This window comes from Peromyscus leucopus, chromosome 2 (assembly GCF_004664715.2).
Source record: "Peromyscus leucopus breed LL Stock chromosome 2, UCI_PerLeu_2.1, whole genome shotgun sequence".
Lineage (NCBI taxonomy): Eukaryota > Metazoa > Chordata > Mammalia > Rodentia > Cricetidae > Peromyscus > Peromyscus leucopus.
In genome coordinates, this window is record NC_051064.1 from 102,050,818 (window position 1) to 102,073,986 (window position 23,169).

Below are 23,169 nucleotides of genomic sequence, written 5' to 3' on the forward strand. Positions count from 1 at the left end.
CAGTTTATCTCCACTGGACAAAAGAGGAAACAGAGAAAGCAAACAATCTGACTGAGAATGGAGAAGTTAAAGAACAGCAGACTCCAGATTCCACTTCAAGCAGCCCTGCTCCAGAACCATGTTCACAACCACCATGTTACCCATATCTCTAAAGAAACCATTAGAGTTAACCCTGGATACTTAATCACCCAACAACAACAACAACAACAAAAAACCTCTACTTTATGCCAGGAAGGGTATTTCTATTCAATTCATAATTGAATTTTAGAAATGGTGCAGTTTGCAAAATTTTGCCTGGCAACTTAATTTACAATTCTTTATATTGATTATTGTCCCTTTTGGGGGGGGGAGCTATAAACATAAAGGTTGGAAAGATGGTTCAGCAGAAAAGAGCACTGACTGCTCTTCCAGGACACACAAGGTGGCTCCCAGGACACACAAGGTGGCTCACAACCATCTGGGACTCCAGTTCCAGGCAATCCAATGTCATCTCACCTCTACAGTGATATACAGACATGCACAAAGGCAAAACACCCATGCGCATACTTTTTTTTAATTTTAAAGTTATAGACACGATTCTGATGAATGGTAATAAATGCCCAAGATCCCAGCACTGAGGCAGGAGAATCACTACAAATCTGAAGTCAGCCTGGGCTATAGAACAGGACTAGCTTAAAACAAAACAAAGCTACAAATCACATAGGACAATTGCCCTAACAAATGATGAAACTGATGCATGGGGAAATAAATAATTTGTTTAAGGCCAAAACACTAGAGCTAGCTTTTAGGACTAGACAACAGTGTGAGATTCTGGAACTACACATGGTAGTAATTTTACCATGTCAATTTTCCCAAATGATTTGTATTAATACTAAGGATAGCCACTCATAACTTAAGTGCTTATTAATTTTCCTTTTAACACCAATTGAGGACACTGGAACATTTGCTCTTAAATAAATTATTAACTTTTAGTTTTGTTAAATTTACAGTAACAAAATTGTTACAAAGTTCACAAACTTCAGAAAAATGTATGAGCAAATCTCTGCCATTAGAAGCACTAAGATTTAATTTCTAGTTTATATTCAAATGCTCACGTGTCTACTGCTACTCCACATGGAATGGAGACTAAGACATACAGATATGCAAACAATGGAAAGGGAGAGAAATGTCTTTATCGACGCTATGGTGGGAATCTTGTAATAACACACAAGAACGGTTAAGACATACTAACTAAAGACATTAATCAGTAGCTATAGTACAAAAGAGAAATACACAGTTCCATGTTGGCGTAGACAGAGTACTGAAACACAAGCTACTACAGCAGTGGCGGCCACAGACCACCACAAGGACCGGGGAGGGCTCCACACACAGGCTTCTGGGGAACGGTGGCTGTTTCCAGAATAAACAAACCACAAGTGGGGGTACAGATAGTTACTTTTCCTCAATTTTAATGACAACTTACCCATCAAAAGTTAAGATTTATCTGTAAATCTCTTGTAGTAAAAGAAATATTAAAATGAACTTTTAAAAACAGGTAGATACCTTAATACTGAAAGTATAACTCTCAATACAGCAAATGTAACTAAATAGCCATTTTTCAAATGACCTCCTGCTAGTTGCTCATTTCCTTGATTTCATTTGCCATTGATCTAACTCAACATGGGGGAGGGTTACATTCGTGCAAGTTAGCACAGTTTAATGGTTAACTACATTCACCCGCCAGCTGTGTGCATGTTGCAAATAGTCGTGTATATAAAGTCAAGAGATTCAGGTCTCCCTACAGGAGAAAGTACTTCCAAATTACTTGAAATTGAATAATTGGGACCAAAAAAAATGCACACAATTAAAATATTTCTTTTGTTATTCCTCTAGTAATTTCTTCCAAAATTGATCCAGACAATTCATCATTTGATTCTCTATCTTTAGAGCCGAAATCAAGATTTGCTATGTTAGATGATGTCAAAATTTTAGCCAATGGCCTCCTTCAGCTGGGACATGGACTTAAAGATTTTGTCCATAAGACTAAGGGCCAAATTAACGACATATTTCAGAAACTCAACATATTTGATCAATCTTTTTATGACCTATCACTTCAAACCAATGAAATCAAAGAAGAGGAAAAGGAACTAAGAAGAACTACATCCAAACTACGAGTCAGAAATGAGGAGGTAAAGAATATGTCACTGGAACTCAACACAAAACTCGAGAGCCTACTAGAAGAGAAAACGGCGCTTCAACACAAAGTCAGTGTGCTGGAGGAGCAGCTAACGAATCTAATGCAAAGCCAACCTGGGGCTCAGGAGCACCCGGAGGTGACGTCACTTAAAGTGAGTACAAGTCACGGCATGCTGACTGTTTGCCATGTCGGTTTTTCTTAAATACATTTTTAAGACATACTATTTTAAATACTCTGCTACATTACTAAAATACTTAATTTTTTTCCAGATAGAAATTTTTCTTGGAAATAAAATTTTCCACTGAATCTTCTATTCAGGTTTTGCTTCCCTAATATTATATTTGAAAAGAGTTAAAATTTATATTTCATATGATAATTAAATAAGTTAAGTAATAAAATTACAGTTAAGTAATAAAATTTATAATGTTCAATTATTATGTTACTACTAATTAGTAGAGATAAAAAATTAAAAGAGGATTGGGTTAGCTCAGTGGTAGAGCACTTGCCTAGCAAGGACAAGGCCCTGGGTTTGGTCCTCAGCTGGGGAAGGGAGGTGGATTAAAAGAAATTTAAATTTAAAACCATTCTTCCATGAACAAAAACAGATTAATACAGAAAATAGTATATTCTAATTCTTTTGAAACATTATCTCTTTTAGTTTAAATAAAACTCAGAAAATTTTAGATATGGCAATTTTTTAATATAGGAACGAAATTACATATTACTTGAAAAAAATAAGACATTGAAAGCCAATGTTCACTTTTCTAACCCACTACTAACTTATAATTGGATGACTATTACAAATAAAAACTTAGAAAGACAGAGGAAATTTTAAACAAATTATAATTTGTGTGTGCAGAGTTTTGTAGAACAGCAAGATAACAGCATCAAAGACCTCCTCCAGACTGTGGAAGAACAATATAAACAATTAAGTCAGCAGCACAATCAGATAAAAGAAATAGAAAATCAGGTAAGTCAGTCTAATGCTATGTCCAATCTGTTGTACTAGCTGTTGAACACGAGCTGTTAAGACATGTTAACCACAGCTAATCATCGGCTTGCAAAACTTTCTGGGCAACTGGCTACCAACCTGTCTTGCAGCTTTCTCATGTCCTATAAAGAAAACAGCACAGCTTATCATGTGGAACTGCAAGGAAAAAGGATTCATAACTGATTCCATTAAAGTGATCCTATGAATTTTAAATCAGGTCATGAGTCTGTCTGCTCAAAACTTCACAGTAGCTCCCTGTCTTCCTCATTCTCACTCACAGAACCTGTGCTGACCTGGTCCTTCATCATCTTACTGATTTCATCTCACTAGCTTCCTTGCTGATCCTGAAGTACTTTAAACATACTGCCCCCAGGGCCTCTCTCTAGAATTCTTTTTTCTAGTATCTGCACTTCTCATATACTTCCATCAAATACAAAATGTTCAATGAAGCTGTCCCAAGCCATCTAATCAAAAATAAAAGGTATCCCCCAAAGCCACCACATTTTTTCAACATCTTTAAATTTAGCATAAATATAAGGTTCTTTCTTGCCTATCCCTGAATTAAACTGAAAGACCTATGAACCTGAGATTCTTTTTCTATTATTTTATCTACAAAACCCTTCATACAAAACACTGCATGACAAAAAGTTGGCACCCAACATCTGGACTGACCATGGCCATATCATATTCAGCACACAGAAGTTAATAAAGCTGGCTAAGATTGTAATCTACACTGTTGGATGTATTCAAGTATCTTAAGCAAACCGTAGAGGCTTACTGGTTTTTTAATCAATGTCTCTCTTGTTTTGTTTGCTTCATTCTCTTAATTTTGTTATTTATTAAATAATACGCTTGGTTAAATGTCTCAAGAACAGACAAATGTCTCTATATTCTGGAAAGGACTGTTTCTTCCTCTTTATTCCCTTGCAGAACTGGGGTCAGACCTTTGCACATGCTCAGCAAGCACCATGCCATTGAGCTGTGTCTCAAGCCTTGTTTATTGCTCTTAACACAGAACACAGTAACATTAGAAACTGAAAGACAACGTGTACATCATTGTACTTTGGTATCCTTACCCAGAATTCCCTAATTATATACACACTAGCATTTTAAAAGTAGATTTATATTCTTTTATCAGCTCAGAAAGACTGGTATTCAAGAACCCACAGAAAATTCCCTGTCTTCTAAATCAAGAGCACCAAGAACTACTCCCCCTCTTCAGCCGAATGAAACCAAATCCATAGAACAAGATGGTAAGATAATCTAGTGGCTTTTCTCTATAAAGTTCCCGACTTTTAGGACCTGCTCTATACTGAAAGAGTAAAAAGACACAGACATCAAATGCCATCACCACACTGTCAACTTAATTGGATCCTGGTTTTTTTAGTTTCTTTCTTTTTTTTTTTTTTTTTTAACATTTTAATACTGTATATGGCATTAAGACATGAAGCTAATATAAAAACATGGAATGATTATTAATTTCATAGATTAAAAATAATACTGTAAATGTAGAAAAGGAACACGTTTATGTTTATAAGTCATGTGGAAAACTATGCAAGGGGCCAAAGATCATTATTTAAAAATTACTTTCAAAAGCAACAAAACAAAATACATTTATGTAGCCAGGTGGTGGTGGTGCACGCCTTTAATCACAGCACTCAGGAAGCGGAGGCAGGTGAATCTCTGTGAGTTTGAGGCCAGCCCAGGTGCAAAGCTACACAGAGAAACCCTGTCTTGAAAAAAACCAAATATATATATATATAAAGAAAAATACACTTCTAAAAACTGAAAGATTATGGAATTCTCTTCAAAAATTCTACTTTCTTGTCTGCTTAAAATCTTTCACAGATATAACAGAAGTTCCATGGAACAAAATCACTATTTCCAGTCAGACTTCAGCAAAATGATATGTTCCCAACAGTTATTTTTGTTTATATAATTGACATAGGAAAAATACCTGTTAGCTCTCTTCCTGTATGTTCACAGCTTCTACACATCTGTTGATTCTAGTTATGAACCAAACCCTGTACTAAACTACTTCTACTTAATATTTTTACTATGCCTAACAAAAATAATAATGCTTTCAAAATTCTCATTTTGTGGATTTTCTTTTGAATAAGTAAGTTCGAAATGTTATTTTAATGTCATTTGGATAGTTTGCCATCTAATAAACATACCTATGCATAAACATTACCGAACATTCACATCAATTCCATGAAGCAGCAGTGAAATTTCAAGCTCCAAAAAGGTTTCTCTTCCTAAACATCACATGATTATGTTTGTTCATCTAGACCTGCCTGCTGACTGCTCTGCCATTTATAACAGAGGGGAGCACGCAAGCGGCGTGTACGCCATCAGACCAAGCAGCGCTCAAGTGGTTCATGTGTACTGTGACACCCAATCAGGTACAGCCTCCTAAGCAGAGAATGGGCTGACGTAAATTCAAGATACTCATTGCCTAGTACCAAAACTAAGCCTGTCATCAACCTATAGAACGAGATTATTCATGCAAATTGGGGACTACAATAAATAATAACATACATTACCTTGACTATATAGTACCAAATTAACAAATCACCTCACAAAGCCACCAATTAAAACCAACTCAAAACATAGTCATTTTTCTCATCAACAATAATCTACTAAAAATAACTACATTCATTCACGCCCTCCAGGCAGCCCATGGACATTAATTCAACACCGAAAAGATGGGTCACAAAACTTCAACGAGACATGGGAGAACTACAAAAACGGCTTTGGGAAGTTTGACGGTACTGTGATTTCCATGAATTATTCATTTATTTGTTAAATTAACAATATTAACTATATGTACTAATACAGGCCTGAAATCTTAACATTTGGGGGTGGGTGGCATGAAGCAGGAGGATTGAAAGTTCAAGGCCAGTCTGGGCCACATACTGAGACCCTTTCTCAAAGAAAAAAAAAAAGAATTATAAATTAAGAAACAATTATAAAATGGGCAGTGGAAATGTAACGATAAACAAAACAAAAAAATCGTCTTCATAAAACTGATTGATAAATACTATACATATTAGCAATTACAATTATTGTAACTGTACTTATCACTACTACATGTCTGCTCTTAAGTAGGCTTGCTGAAATTTAATTCAATAGTTCATGATTATCATAATTGTAATTAAGGAAAATAGTAAGTACTGTGGGCTTTAGAGAGTAGGAAGGCTATGAATGAGCTGCAAAGATAGCATTACAGTAGTCTTTCATTGATATTTTAAGTATAAAGTAATACAAGTTAAAATGGAACAGGAGGTATACCTTGGGGCAGGCCCTTGACTAGCACAACACTTGGACTAATCCCCAGCAGCTCAAAGAAAGTAATAGAAGTAAACAAATAAAACAGTTAGAACAGACATGGGAACCATCAGAGATAGTGTCTAGCTACTTAAACACTAACTTTAACTATTCAAGTATTATAAGTCTATACTACAGAACTGTGGTTCTCTGTAATACAGTTAATTCAGAATATTCTATTTTGATCACAAGACTAAACTATAAAAATAAGCAAACAAAACAAACAGTAGGTAAAATCCAAAAACACATTACGGACATTTGTGAATGTGTAAGTATTCACTTATAAAAGTAGAATGCATCTGTTGTTCTACCAAAATTTTTAACTCAGTACTACTTGAGTCTATTAAAATTCTCTATTCACAGTACTAGTTAAATCCCTAAAGAAAAGGTCTATTCAGTGATATTTTGTAGTTCTAACTCATCTGAGATTGAGTTTAACACTAAAATAAAAGACTGACAGTTCAGAATGCTCATTTATTTCTAATCAGAAACTAATTCCATTTATAATCCTTAAGTGAAGTTTCCTAACTCAACAGCAATAATGAAATATTTATTTTTGTCATTAAATATAGGTTGCATAATGATCTACTTATATTACTGCTGTTTTTAATTCCAAATAAAAATAGTTTTAATTATAGAGAAAAAATACTAATAACAAAAGATTCAAATCTAATGTTTTTTTAGTTTATGAGATTCTTTTTCCATTAAAAAAACTAACTTCACATTTGAGAAAAATGATATCACTAATATGCAAAACTGAATATATGAAAGCATTCTCTTGACTGAATATAGGCATATTAATGAACATCTGATATACATAAGGAGGTATGAGTGAGATATTACTCTATCAATAACCAAACCTAAAAATACCTATAATAATGTAATATCTCATATATAAAACCATTTTATAAAACACATTTTTGAAGCAAAGTTGGGGTTTATCAAGACAAGATTTTAACATAGACTAAATACAGGCTTAATTAACAAGGGAGAAAAAGTCACACGAAAACAATGGACAGTTGTACTGGTAGTATAGTTCAGTGAAGAGTCTTCCCTAACATGCATGAAGTCAGATTCAGTGCCTGGAACTCAAAGAAAATATAAATGAATGAATGAATGAATGAATGAATGAATGAATGAATGAATGAATGGGTGGATGGATGGGTGGATGGATGGATGGATGGATGGACGGACAGATTAGAAGCAGAAGGAAAGGGAAAGGGAGGGAGGACGGTGCATACACCCAGACACAGACATGAGTTCCACAAAAGTGTGCATTAATGAAAGCTCCAGAAAGAATATGTTTTGGGTTTTTGAGATGAGGTCTCATGTAGCCCAGTATGGCCTTAAACAGCTCTGTGTAGCTGAGGACTGAACAATTCTTTCTGTACTACCTCCCAAGTGTTAATTAACAATACAAGCACACACCACAACACCAATAACATAAATGCTTTACAAGACTTCAAAGTAACCAAGGAGTCAAGACTAAAACGATTCATTTTCTTTAATGAATTGAAAATAGCTTTAAAACCTGGGCTGGGAACATGATGTACAAACATGTAATCACAGCACTGGAGGGGCTTTGGCAGGAGATCTCAACTTTGATGCTAGCCTAGGCTAAAGGGTGAGAGCCTGGCACATGCACACACAAAGACAGTCAATCAGGACTTGATCTGCAGTTAACAATACACAGGGGTTCCCCACCCCACACCTCTTCTCTTTAGGAGAATTTTGGCTGGGCCTAGAGAAGATCTATGCCATAGTGAACCAGTCTAACTACATCCTACGACTCGAGCTACAAGACTGGAAAGAAAGCAAGCACTATGTTGAATACTCCCTTCGCCTGGGAAATCACGAAACCAACTACACGCTACATCTGGCTGAGACTGCTGGCAATGTCCCTGAGGCACTCCCAGAACACAGAGATCTGATGTTTTCTACATGGGATCACAGAGCGAAGGGACAGCTCTACTGTCCAGAAAGTTACTCAGGTATTTCATTAATGCCAATACTTTTTTTCTGTAAATTATCTCCCTATAGTTTTAACTATTATCTATAATATCAATTTTTTAAAATACTAATCTCAAGTAAGCATTCTCTCCAAAGACAAAAATCTACTGATTGTAGTTTTAAGTGCTAACTCTGGTTTAGCAGGCTATTTTACCTGTGATGCTTCTCAGACACTCTATTTTGATGGTGTATGTGAGTTACACAGATTAATTAATATTGAGATATATGCACCTACAATATCATTTATATGAAATAAAGATATAACCATGGAAAATATCTAACAGCTACTAGACAGAAGGCATTATTAATTAAATCCCATGTCTGTCTTCTCTAGGAGGCTGGTGGCGGCATGACATGTGTGGAGAAAACAACCTAAACGGTAAATACCACAAACCCAGAGCCAAATCCAAGTCAGACAGGAGAAGAGGGATCTACTGGAGGCCGCAGAATGGAAAATTACACTCTATCAAGTCATCCAAAATGATGATTCAGCCCACCAATTTAGACAGCTTTAAATGAACTGAGACAAATTAAAGGGCCAATAAATTAAATATTAAAATCCTCCCAGATTACTGTAATGTAGTAATTTGGTATTAAACCTTTAATGGAAAGCTTGAGAGATGAATTTTCAATCAGCTTTAAGGTCACTGTTAAGATTAGATGCGATCACAACAACTTAACACCATCTGTCTTTCTCAATCAAACCTCCTATAGTATCATTGGTTCATGCTCATGATGTGGGAATCAATCTAAGATGGTCCAAGTCAGCTGGGCGTGGTGGCGGAAGTAGGCAGATCTCTGAGTCTGAGGCCAGTGTGGTCTACAGTGTGCGTTCCAGTACAGCCAGGGTACACAAAAAAATCTTGCCTCAAAAAACAAAACAAACAAAAACATGGTATCAATCGAAATCATAACTAATGGGTAAATTCAAAATCATTCTATTAAAAACATTAAAACTTCAATTTAAAAAAATACACTTTTCATGTTAAACTTCAAAAAGTGTTATTTTTATACTTTTCAAATGCCATTTTACTCATTTCAGAATTAAATTCAGCCAATTTAGAATACACATCTACAATAGGAACTTTTAAAATTATGCTTCATTTTGCTACAATGTAATCTGGAGTAAATGATTTTTAAGGACTTCACATAAGGCTGTGTGCGGGTGGATCTGCACTAGGCCCAGCGTCGACCAATGCGGTAGGTCCAGATTACCCCATCCAATGCCTTCTTCTCACTCCACGGGCACACAGACACATCATATTCACATACACACAAATTTCTAAAAATGTATCTTTTTATTTATTTATTTTTATTTCATGTGCATTGTGTTTTGCCTGCCTGTGTATCTGTGAAGGGTGTCTGATCCCTGGGAACTGGACTTACAGACAGCTGTGGGTTGCCATGTGGGTGTTTGGAATCGAACCCAGGTCCTCTGGAAAAGCAGTCAGTGCTCTTTACCACTGAGCCATCTCTCCAGCTCCAAAAAAAATATATCTTAGAAAAACTGCCAACAAAGAAAATTCTGAGTTAAGTCAAGTTTTTAAAGATAGGTAGTATCCAAGTTATACTGTGACTTGCCTCAATCAATATCCAACATCATATTTTAATTTATACTATATCATACATAACTTTAAAATCACATATAAGAGACACAAAAGGTCTATGTGAATCCTACATTAATATTTTTTCTACAGAAAAATACAAAAAGAATAAAAGCAAGAAAAAGCTACTATTTTCAGAGCTAGAGTCCAACCTGCCAAAAATTACTTTGTAGAGTCTTACAGCTGAATGGTAAAATGGCTCCCTGACCAAAGGGGGAATAAAAAAAGAAAGAAAGGAAACAGAAACTCTGGAGTACAAAAAATGATTCATTATGCAGCGCAGCAGGTGCTTCTTCTAGCTGCTTTCCTTTTTGTTTTCTTAAATCCTCATATGGCGTGTTTCACTTTGTTCTTTTAGAAGTACGGAATTGGTCTTTCCCCCTCCACAGCGCGCTCAGATGGAGAGGCCATTCTGGTAGAGAAAGACTCCTTTACATTTCACAGAGCGTTGTCCTGTCCTCACGTCTTTGCTTGAAGATGATTTCGGCACTGACCCACAGTTGTGCAACCTAACAGGACTTTTCCCTTTGTTCTCTCTAGTACTTAGTACTAATCGTATCTCAATACCACTACACTCACCATGGCTTATCCTTCCCTTGGATCCACCTTCCTAAGTCTAGTCCTTCCTCTTGTCCTCTTCCCATCATGGATCAATGCAGCCTTTCTTTTGGGGGAGGGAGGCCTATGTGTAAGAGGGAAAATATGCTTGTGTTCATGAAGGAATGCACACATGTGTACGTGCATGCACATTCAAAGGCGAGATGGCTGTGTCAGCTGGCCTCCCTAGTCATTCTCCACCTTACTTGACAGACAAAGGTCTGTCACTGAACCTGAAGCTTATTAATTCAGTGAGCTACCCAGCCAAATAGTTCCAGAAATCTACCTGCTCTGGCACCCAGCACTGAGGTGCCAAGAGGGGCCCTGCCACACCTGCTTATTATGTAGTAGGTGATGGGGATTCAAACGCAGGTGCTCAAGTTTATGTGACTTACTGACTTAGCCATCTCCCCAGCCCCAATACAGTCTCTATAAATGTGACCCTCAAATATTCTGTCTACCCTCATGCACTCTGTTTTTCATGGATAAATTCCCCAACTCTATCCAACCCATAATCTTTGTTGCGATTCCCTTCTCGCATTGCTGACTAGCCACTCCCCCCTCGCTATCCTACAGATACACTGAGTAGCAGCCCAGCCCCGTACAGTTCTCCTCAACTTCTCTCCCTCCCTCTCCAAACTTCATACCCTCTCAACTTTTATAGCCATTGGCATCACTACCAGGCTATTAGTCTGGAACCTGGAGAAAGTCTAGCTTTTTATTTAAACTTGTAACCACAGTCTTTGTATCCTATAACCTTTTCCTGAAATGTTCTGATAAGCTTTCTTCACAAGGATTGCCTTAATTGATCTACTCCTAGCCCACTAATTTTATTTCCCATTCAATTATACTATAACAAGTTTATAAAAACAACAGTCCCTGTTTTGTTTAAGGTTGCCTACTACAGACATACAACAGCTGAACATAATTAAAATATATTCCTGTAATAGATTTTAGACTTATGGGATAATGACATGCCACAAAATAAATTTCTCTTAAAATTTTACCGGAATCTTACTTTAAAACATAGGATCTTATAATATATGGAAGGTATCTCATACTCCATAAATGTATCGTCATATAAAAAGTTATTTTCCCCAAAAATCTCCTAAGAAGTGATGCTCCTCCCTACAAGATGTCATATTTATTCTCCCTACAAGATGTCATATTTAGTCTGTGGATTTCACATATGCCCTATTGTTATATGCTCAAGGGAATGATTCCCAACTAGAAGAGTACTTGCCTAAAGAACAAGATTCAAATCCTTCCAGCAATCCAAGGTCCCTAGCACCTGCACCAATGACCTCTCTAAGTTTTTGAGTCAGTGTCTGAGGTGGCCCCGCTGGCCTCAAGCATGCCATCCATCCTTCTCAGCCTCCTCAGGTCAGAGATCTCGTGTGTGCACCACACGCCTGGCTCCTCTAACGATTTTACCCCAACCCAATGCTGCTCTTTTGAAATCAAAACTCATGTACTTAAAACAGCCTAATAGTCAGGCAGTGGTGGTACATGCCTTTAATTCCAGAACTTGGAAGGCAGATTTCTGTGAGTTCAAGGCCAACCTGGTCTACAAATCGAGCTCCAAAACAGCCAGGGCTGTTATGCAGAGAAACCCTATATCGAAAAACTAAACCAAAACAAACAAAAAACACACAAAACATTCTATTTGTATTTTCCTAGTATTAACTAGGATTGCCCATCTGTCTACAATTCCTGCTCTCTCTTTCTGATTGGCTAGGACATATTTATATTCTGAGGTACAGGTGTCTTCCTTCTTCTCTAGATCTAGTAAATGGTGACTTGATCTTCCTTTGAATGATGCAGCACTTGTGTCTGTAGCCCTCAAATGGCAGCATTACACAGACAGAAAATAAACATAGCAGATTATAATAAAAACTGAAAATAGTAATGAAAAGGCTAAGCGCATCAACCATTCACCTACCTGATCTTAGAGAATCACTGTAAAATCTCATACCAAGAGCTTACCCTTAGCCAATATGAGAGCTAGTATACACATTTCTCTTTCCATCATCACCGGCTACTGTATAATCTATTTATGTATTTTCTCATACTACAATAAGCAGGTATTCATATGGACATCTTCCTAGTAACATAACTCATAGCAGTTAGTTTACTATTAGTAGAGATGTACTCACTAGCCAATATTTGCTGAATTCCTACTTTATACGACTTATTCCAAATCTGTACTCATGTATTCTACCTTCTGTACAGAACAACAGTGTCACCTCAAGTGTTTGTCCCCACCACTAAGACCCACAAGCAACGCCCTTCTGTGTGCACTACTAACCGCTTCTCCGCCACCACAGCTCTGAAAACTGAAGTCATCAAACAATCACCCCTTTAACAAAGTCCAAAGGGTTCTTCTCGTGGGTGCAAATCACCTAGGGCAAAATTACTCAACTGTCAACTGTGCAGTTCAAGGTTACGAGAGAAGGGTTAACAACGCCTTCATACGGTGAAGTTTCACCTGAATTCTAGAAAACATAACAAAGAATTCCATCTAAACCAAAAAAACTTACAGTTCAAATGCTCTAAGATAGTAACACACCTAACAATGATTAGACTTATGGAAACAGCAATAAACAACTTTAAAGTGCAGAACTGTTGCTGCTCATCTCCAGTCTACAACACCATAAACAGGGATGGTCACCTGCCAATCCTGCCTCATTGGGTGCTCATGGCCAGAGAAAGCACTTAAATGGTCTTATAAACAGTATCTTTAAATAAATACCCATTATTTTTAAACACCGGATCTTAGGTTATCACTGTTCAAACTCCTTTAAGAAAATAATCGATACAAACACTTCTGGTGGAAATAGTTTAATTTTTAGGGTAAATGAACAGAACTCTTTGTAGGCTGCTCCTGATTCTGGAACTTTCTCTCTCCCTTGGGAGCCTGGGATAGCATACCACCACCCTGACTTTTTAACATCACTTGGGTGGCAATATGAAAGTGCTAGGAAATTGGCCTCTCAACTCAATTGTTTTTATAGATGTTCTTAATTTTCAGTACCATTCATATTAAAATAAGAATGTAAAAAAGGAACCACAGCAGTATTAGCAGTATATAAGAATTCCAATACTGAGAATGCAAACATTTTTATATCCCAACTATTATGGCTATTTCAAAATACCACTTAGAAAATAGTTTTTTTTTTATTATATCAGAGGACAGAATGTTTAGTTTAATTTATTAATAAAGAATATGACTAATATTTTTAACACTTTAATTCAACATAATTGATTTCTTTTGCTAACCTATGTATTTTATGAACTAAAATAGTATTCAAAAAATGCAAGCTCATACGATTCACGTATACAAAAACAAACAACAACAAAAAAACCCAGAAATTACTCTGCAGAGAGAGATCTACCAAAACACAAGGACAAGCTATAGAAGAAATGAGTATCATGTGATCCCCATGTGATCTCACTGACCTGGTCTGACTAGCCAAGCTGTTCCCTTAAATAAAACATTAGAGAGAAGTTGAACTGGTTCATTATAAGCTTATCAAACGACTCAAGAGAAAACTAATAGCATACAATTCAAAGTAGGTTTTAAAACCAACATTTGTTATTGTGACTATTGGAGTCCACACCTGTCACAGAAGAACACCCCATATCTACAAATGAAATGATGCAGCAACTGATAAAATGAGGAAGCTGTAATGGTAATTATTACACTAATCTCTTGTGTGTGTGTGTGTGTGTGTGTGTGTGTGTGTGTGTGTGTGTGTGTGTGTTTGGAATTTCATATATAACAGAACGACCAGTTCACAGACAGTAGGGTTACTGGTGTTTATGAAGAGGAGGGCGTCCATATAACCAATTGAGAAGGGCAGCATCATACAAACTGCAAGCTTTTATTTTGATCTTCACACTAATAATTACCAATCTCTCTTACAGCCTTAGTTACACCACATTTGCTAGCCACACTTGAAAAATAAAAAAATAAAAGAACTAGCTAGAAAAACAAAGATACAAAAGTTCAACAGGCAATCACAACTACGGCTATTGTTGGGAAAGAGGGCAACTCTCCTAGTCTGCCAAGAATATCATGTGCTATGTGGACATGTCTCAAAAAAGTAGATGTCAATAAAACAGAAGGATTTGCTCAATTAGATGTACCTTGATCTAGTACAAGTCACAGGCTACTATAGTCATCAAGAAATGATTTGAAACACAAGTAAGAAGGGAGCTACGAACTTCTAAGCAATTTCAAACATTTAATAAAATCCCAGTAAGAAAGGTCTCATTGTTTGCTTATCCTAATGTAACATCGACACAGGATCTTTTATCTGGTAATATGATAGCATAAGCAATCATTTGATGCAGACCTCACTTTTGTGGCTTATTAGTTCTATGTCTTCTAACTCTTGATTGTTAAGATATCTATGTATCTACATATTATTTACCACTGTAAAAGATTAAAAAGACTGGGCCTCTTCTTGTTCAACTGTATTGAAAAGCAGCTGACCAGCTAGCTACACAGGGAAAAGTCTGTCATTTAAACATGGCAGTCTACACTTGCAATCTCAGACCTGGGAAGCAGAGATGGAAGAACCCTGTGTTCTGGGCGACACACCAACATCCTGTCTCAAAAAAATACATGTAGTTATCAGTACCATGGACACTGAAGGTCCCAGGCAAAAGCACAAAACTGGCCAATGTTAACTTTCACAGCCTCCCTTTACATTTTGTATTTTACTTATTATGGGGGAGGGGAGGCATATGCATGGCCCATATGTAGAAATCAGAAGACAGCTATGGAAAATTAGCTCCTTCCCCCCACAACGGCTCTTAGGGGAATCAAACTCCAGTCACCAGGCTTGCACAGTAAGTACTTTTATACAGAGATCTCTATCACCAGCCCCAGCCCCTCCTTTTACCTCCTTATACCTCCCTCCAAAGTCCAGTGTCTTCCTGCTTCTCAAGTCACTCTCTCCAAGGCTCTGTAATGCATTACTTTCCAGGGTACACGGGATTCCATTTTCTCATATTGAGGAAAAGTCAACTGATCTCAGTTGTAAATAACCCTAGCATAGGAACCAATCTATAGTTTTGGGAAGACCAATTAGTCCTTACCAATACTGAAAACCAAAAGCAAATCCAAATAAGCAAATTACTCCACACAATTACTACTACATATTCACATAATATGCACAAATTAAAAGCAAAACCATATCCTTTATAATGTGTAAGACACACTTCATTCTTCAATGTGTGTTTCTGTCATCCCCTCAGGCAGGTATGAACATTAAAACTGGACACACACTTAAAAGCCTCATTCAGCTTTTTAAGTTTTCCTCACTCGGTAAGCCCTGCACTCAACCCCATTTAACTTCTATAACATGATTTTCTCAAGTGTTCCTAGCTTCTACTAATTAATATAGATATTATTCTCTACATGTCATTTATATCATTATACCATGCCCATGGTAAGACATTAAAAATTATAGAAAATAATGAAGCAGATTTTGAGGCAAAAATATAAGATACAATTATTCTGACCTGCTTTAATAAATATATCAAACAACAATCTAGAAATGAGAATATTTCATTTTATTCATGACCCATGCAAATTATATATGTTGCATATCTTTTATCCTTTAGTATGAAGATTATAGAAAATGAAGCAATACCTAGATTTCAAACCAAATAAATCTCTTAGTCCCAGCTTAATGTTTTTCTCATATACAGAAATAACAACTCCAAAATTATTAAATTTATAAGAGGTCTATGAAACTGAATAAACTAATTTAAATGAAAATAATTAGAATAACAGATACTAAATAATTATTACCTAACAATAAGTAGTATCAACATGAAATTTTAAAACATAAGGAATAAAGAAAATAATTGGAAAACTCCTTTAGAGCAGTGGTTCTCAACCTTCCTGATGCTGCAACCCTTTAATACAGTTCCTCGTGTTGTAGTGACCCCAACCATAAAACTGTTTTCATTGCTACTTCCTGACTATAATTTTGCTATTGTTATGAATCATAATGTAACTATCTAGTACTCAGGATATATGACATGTGGCCCCTTGTGACCCACAGGGTAAGAACCGCTGCTTTGAAGAGCCATAAGATACAAAAAGTTTGTAAATACAGTATTGGAGTACTCAAAAACCAAAACTACATTTTCAAACTGCTAGCAAAAATAATTTACAACTTAGAACCCTACACCTAACAAAACTGTCAATCTTGAAATAAAGATTCAAAAACTTAACCACCAAGTGAGGGAACAGGTACTTGTGGGCACTGAGTGGACAGGCTGGGGTGGGAGACCACCTGAGCCCAGGGGCGAGAAGAGGCCATCCTGGACTGCCTGGAAAGACCTCATCTCAAAAATAAACAAATGAAATCAATGAAATAAAAACACTAACAGGTACATTTTTAAAAGTACCTCCATACATCATAATTAGGAAGATATTGAAAGTTTTCAGTAAAATAAATATATCCGGAAAGAAAAACATGGGAAATATGACTCCCTTGGTGAGTTTAAAAAAAAATCTCTAGTACAATGGTACATAATGGATAATAAGTAATGGTAAAGAACCTCTAGGATAATGGTAAATTGGCTTCTAGACAAAAACCTCATATAGTCAGCCTTGCAGGCTTAGAAAATGTCTACTGTGCGGGCGGTGGTGGTGCACACCTTTAATCTCAGCACTCGGGAGGCAGGGGCAGGCAGATCTCTGTGAGTTCGAGGCCAGCCTGGGCTACAGAGTGAGTTCCAGGACAGGCACCAAAACTACACAGAGAAATCCTGTCTCCAAAAAAAGAAAGAAAAGAAAAGAAAAGAAAAGAGAAAGAGAAGAGAAGAGAAGAGAAGAGAAGAGAAGAGAAGAGAAGAGAAAAAAGGAAGGAAGGAAGGAAGGAAGGAAGGAAGGAAGGAAGGAAGGAAGGAAGGAAGGAAGGAAGGAAAAAAGGAAGGAAGAAAGAAAGAAAGAAAGAAAGAAAGAAAGAAAGAAAGAAAGAAAGAAAGAAAGAAAGAAAGAAAGAAAGAAAGAAAGAAAGAAAATGTCTACTGTACAAAAGCTTGAAGACAGGGAAGGCTTGGCCGCCTGATGTTCTCCACTGCACTGCCAGATGTGTCAGCAAGTTTTAATGACAAAACGTGCAAGGGTGAAGGACAAAACCATTCTAATGTAATTAAATAACAATGATAAGCAGAAACATGATCAAAAAGACAACTCAAAGTTCCTAACACTATTTTCTCTGACTGAAATACTTCAAGCAAAGGTAAGAGGGAGAAACACAAACTGTAGGTCTTCTTGCAGAATCTGCTCTCCTGGGAGGGCAGCGGAGTTGACGGCCTCTAAATTAAACAATATACAGCATGGGTTATGCAAGCCCTCCTTATTCCTGTCCTTTAAAGTAGTCTCATATATAACTCGGGGAATAATTTGTATTACTTTCATCCTTTAAATGCTACACATATGTATACATGTATGTTCTTAAGATATAAGCTCCAGGAATTCACTCACATCATGTATCAATTACATGGAATAATGTGTGCTCTACACCCTTCCAAGAGATTCCAAATGCCTCATGTTTTACTATAAAAACCGAGTATGCCGGGCAGTGGTGGCACACGCCTTTAATCTCAGCACTGGGAAGCAGAGGCAGATAGATCTCTGTGAGTTCAAAGCCAGCCTGGTCTACAGAGAGAGTTCCAGGACAGCCAGGACTGTTACACAGAGAGACTTTGTCTTAAAACAAAACAAAAAACAACATCAACAAAAACCCTGGGTAGTCAATATATATCTTTTCCTAAACCACTCAAAAAGTAAAAGTGGCACAGGAACAGCCATATCCATGACGGAAAGCCCCATTCTTCTACTACTGTAGCTTTCTATTTTTAACTCACTGAATACATATTTATTATACGCTTTCTATGTTCTAGGCTAATACAGATGCTGAAAGCAAAGTTAATGGATAAAACAGAAGTCCTTGCCCTTTACAGTAATCTGCTCAAATGAAACAGTGTTGACATAATTATACACACAACCCCAGATAACGGTGTAGGAAGGAAGGAGCTGGGGAGTGAGAAGTAGAGCAGTCAGCAGTGCCCAGGGTGAGAACCTCTAGGAAGCAGTGTCTAAGCCTGTAAAGACGAGAGGCAAACAGAAAGGCCAAGGGATTCCGATGGCGAGTTGGTCGGCAAAACTGACTTTGTTCACAGATAAGCAGAAGGTCACTGAGGTGAAATGCAGTGAGAAGACAAAGCGTGAGAGAAGGAAAACGGCAGGCTAGGAGGAGTCTAATACACTACTTTAAGAAAATAAATACATTCTCTGCTTGTAATAGAAGCTGCTCAAAAATGGTCTGGTTTATAATGTGTAAAAGTCTTGTTACTACCATGTCAAGAACTGACTGAGACAAACATGGAAATAAAATCACCTAGGAAAGTACAGCAAAATCTGAGATTAGTAGCCATATAACGTGGAGGTCTCTAACCACACATGGCTAGTCAGAATTTTAAGTGTGCCTAAAATACACACAAGATGTTGAAGACAGAGAGAAAGAAGAAAACATAAAGTAATTATTTTTGCATTATGTGATATTTATACTGTTCTTAAAAAACAATTAAAATTATTACTTCCACCCAGTTATAAATACACAGCATCTATAAAATTTTAAATTACAAATGTCATTTCATGGTATTTCTACCTGGCAGTGCTGCTCTATATGGTAACTTACACTAGAGTTTTTAAAAGGCACAATGGTCACCAGAGAGACATTTTAAAAGTAGAATCTAAATAACTTGTTGACCTAATGGAATGTAGGTAAGGAAAGAAGTAAAAGCACTATGATCCCAAACTTGGGCCTGAAGAGTTGAGGAAATGACAGTAGTATTATCGGGATGGTGTGTGAGTCTAGACTGAAACTCAAACGCTATTTAGATGATCTCTGAGCCACCCTGCTAGGTTTCCCAATGCACATGTCAAGTCTTGATCTCAGAAGAAAATAAATATAGGAAGGAAGGAAGGAAGGAAGGAAGGAAGGAAGGAAGGAAGGAAGGAAGGAAGGAAGGAAGGAAGGAAGGAAGGAACATCGTCCTCATGCAGTATGTGCAAATGCCTAGTCTGCAGGTGCATAGTGCCCAGTCCGAGAAACTGTATGTAGTAACAGCCTACTGCTCTCTAAATAACATATAATCCACAAGTACTGATTACCGACAACATGATGTCAGAAGCATATATACTAGATTCATGTGTGACCCAAAATTCTACTAATACTAAACATTTAAGGAAACATAAATTGCAGCACAAATGTTTTAACCACACAGCCCCAAAATTAAAAGCTGGCCACCGCCAAACTAAAATGTGATACTCAGCAAGATTTTAAATCTCTCTGTCGATAAGTTTAACTGCCTAGAATATGAGGGTTATATTGTGTAAGGTAATTAACATTACACCTGGCACACAGGTATAGCTTATTACATATATGACAATTATTTATAAAACTGTGCTGTAAGAAGTGGAAAAAGTAATAAATACACATAAGATTTTTAAAGTTTCATTCTAGTTCTACTTTAATATTAGAAAATACAGTATTTTATCTCAGAATTCACCAAAATTGTGTTTCTTACCTGTAAGTAGTGTTTGGGACATAGACATCCCTGGCAGGAAATTCTAGAATTTCTCTGGTGGGCCTGACTCGGCTGTCAGGGTAAAGCTTCACCTGAAGCAGCTCTGGGGTTAGGCAATAATGGGGATTTTCAGGTGCAGGAGAAATGTCTATCTTCAGCTGAGCTGCAGGAAATACATTACAAAGTCAATGTGAACATAAATGCTCTGTGGCTACCCTTGGGTCTGAAGTGCCTCCCAAAGACTCTTCTACTGGGGCAGGGCAGAGATTTGAGGAGGCAGGGCCTAGTGGAAGGAAGTTCCACCACCAGAAGTGCACCCGAGGAGCAGCCGCTGGTCCTTCCATCTACTTCCGGGCACCAAAAACTAAGCAGCTTGGCTCCCCCAGGGCAGTTTCAACCAAGTGTTCCGCTCCAGGATGGGCCCAAAGCAAAGGGCACCCCTAAAGGCTGGAAGCTCTGAAAAGTGGGCCAAAACATCCCTCCTTCTAAGTTGACCAATCTTAGGTAATTTATTCTCATTTGAAGCAATCTGCCACAGCAACAGAATGTTTACTAACACAGATAATATGTTCTTAGTAGGACTTTGATATTATTTTATAAAAATCTGGGATGAACAGTATAGAAATCAAATTATTAAAAACTTAGATATTGAAATCATTCCACTTTATCAAAATTCAACTGTTAAAATGACTTATCCATGCATAAGTGCATGTAAAATAGTAATGCCATCTGAATGAAGGGGAAGTGAAGAATTCAAGAACAAACAGCAAGCAGGGTGTGGTGGTGCACACCTTTAATCCCGGTACTCAACAAGCAGAGGCAGCAGATCTCAGAGGGCAGCCAGGGCTACACAGAGAACCCTGGGTAGTCAAAAAACAAGACAGCAGATAGGCTCTAACACAGAACTAACCAAACTTTCAAAAGGAAGTGGTTTGATTTTTAGCTCTCCTTCCCACAGATGTCAACATCTGGCTTGCAGACTCCTGGTCAGTTCCAGTCTAGACTTTTGTTCTAATAGTGACAGTGACGACCTATTTCTGAATATTTACTGTTCCACATGCACTTTAAGTCACAATTATAATTCATCATTCTCATTTTAGAACTCATTTAATAATGGTTCTGAATTCTGAATCCAAATTGTTAGCCCACGTTGTAGTGAGATGGAAAACACTGACATGCATTGAGCACAGAAAGGTGTGTGGTCAGATAGAGGGAAAAAGGGATTACATGATGGCAATAGTTATCAGTGGTAATTACTGTATCACTCAAAACCTGAAAATACCTGTAATCGGTCTCAGCCTCCGTAAGACAGAAGACGGCCTTCTCATATCAGCAAGGAACTTGTACAGATCTTCATCGCTTAAGCGGTCTCCTTCCTGATTTCAATGATATCGAGAAAAAGTATTTAATAATTTATTAATACAAAAGTAGGAAATGGGAAATAAATTTTTAGTGTTTGCAAATAAGCACTGACTTTGGTATATAGTGCTATGAAAGATTAGCATATTTATTAAAGTAAATATCTTCTTTTCAAACCTGGCATTTATAATGCTACCAATCTTAGCCTATAAAGTGTCATAGGACATCTAGTATACAGACAACCAATACAAATAAAAGAACTAAGAATGCAGACGTAAAAACAGAGTCAAAGAAGACAAACACAAGCACATGGGACAATTACACCTGCCATGATGTGGTGGTATTGTGTTCCCCAAAATATTGTGCACCCTAATAAACTTATCTGGGGACAGAGAAAGAACAGCCACTAGATACAAAGGCTAGAAAATGGTGGCACTCACGCCTTTAATCCTAGCACTCCAGAGGTAAAAATCCCTCTGGATCTCTGCGAGTTCAAGGCCACAATGGAAACAGCCAGGCATGGTGACTCACGCCTTAAATCCCAGAAAGCGAGCCTTTAATCCCAGGGAGTGGTGGTAGAAAGCAGAAAGGTATATAAGGTGTGAGAACCAGAAACTGGAAGCATTTTGGCTGGTTAAGCATTTGGCTGCTTAAGCATTCAAGCTGTTAGGTCTTGAGCAGCAGTTCAGCTGAGACCCATTCTGGATGAGGACTCAGAGGCCTCCAGTCTGAGGAAACAAGACCAGCTGAGGATCCAGCGAGGTGAGGTTAGCTGTGGCTTGTTCTGTCTCTCTGATCTTCCAGAGTTCACCCCAATACCTGGCTCAAATTTGTTCTTTATTAATAAGAACTTTTAAGATTCATCCTATACCATGATTTAGATCATACACTTCTTTTTAACTTTGTATTCCAAAACATCTCAAATGCAGAATCTTTAGACAGGTTACATTTTCACAAAAATAAATAACAAATATAATGATGTGAGGAAAAGCACAACTATCCTGATATGAAGACCCAAGAGAGAACTCCAAATGACCACAATTTATGATGAAAAAGCAGAGAGAGAAAGAGAGGGGGAAAAAAAGAAAAACCAAATTGTGTTTATTTTTTCCTTCAACTACAATAGTTAGGTTGATTTTAACAGTTCATTAGAAGTAAATCTTCACCTGCTTTCTTAATGTGCTTTACGTCATGTCTGAGTACTGCCTGTACTGTAAGTGATTGGGACATACTTCGGGCTCTCTGGTTCTCGGCCGGCTCCCATTTTTACAGCACGGGAGACAGAACTCCCTTCTGCCATTACTTGGGAAAATGGTGTCAATGTCTAAACAGTGTCTATTTTGGATTAGTACCTCTAAGATAGTTCTTTTACTGAGTTACAGGTAGAAAATATAGCTTTATGAAATAAATTTCAAGCCGGGAGGTGGTGGCGCACACCTTTAATCCCAACACTTGGGAGGCAGAGGCAGGCAGATCTCTGT

General features: G+C 37.3%; 2 protein-coding genes across 13 annotated transcripts in view; one reads left to right on the top strand and one right to left on the bottom strand.

Annotated features, from left to right (window-relative positions):
* Dock7 (dedicator of cytokinesis 7) overlaps window positions 1–23,169 on the bottom strand; it is a 195,938-nt gene that overhangs the window by 102,008 nt on the left and 70,761 nt on the right. For all 12 annotated transcript variants that reach the window (XM_028870268.1, XM_028870264.1, XM_028870266.2 and 9 more), the window contains exons 13-14: window positions 21,612–21,705; window positions 20,330–20,492 (exon numbers count right to left, since the gene is read on the bottom strand). In XM_028870268.1, the coding sequence (XP_028726101.1) occupies window positions 20,330–20,492; window positions 21,612–21,705 (257 nt within the window). The remainder of the gene's footprint in view (window positions 1–20,329; window positions 20,493–21,611; window positions 21,706–23,169) is intronic.
* On the top strand, window positions 1,819–9,124 carry Angptl3 (angiopoietin like 3). The gene is given in 8 exon segments (XM_028870278.2): window positions 1,819–1,852; window positions 1,855–2,327; window positions 3,036–3,146; window positions 4,306–4,420; window positions 5,459–5,572; window positions 5,843–5,938; window positions 8,222–8,488; window positions 8,842–9,124. Coding segments are annotated over 8 exon segments (1,380 nt in total). The 5' UTR covers window positions 1,819–1,833; the 3' UTR covers window positions 9,027–9,124.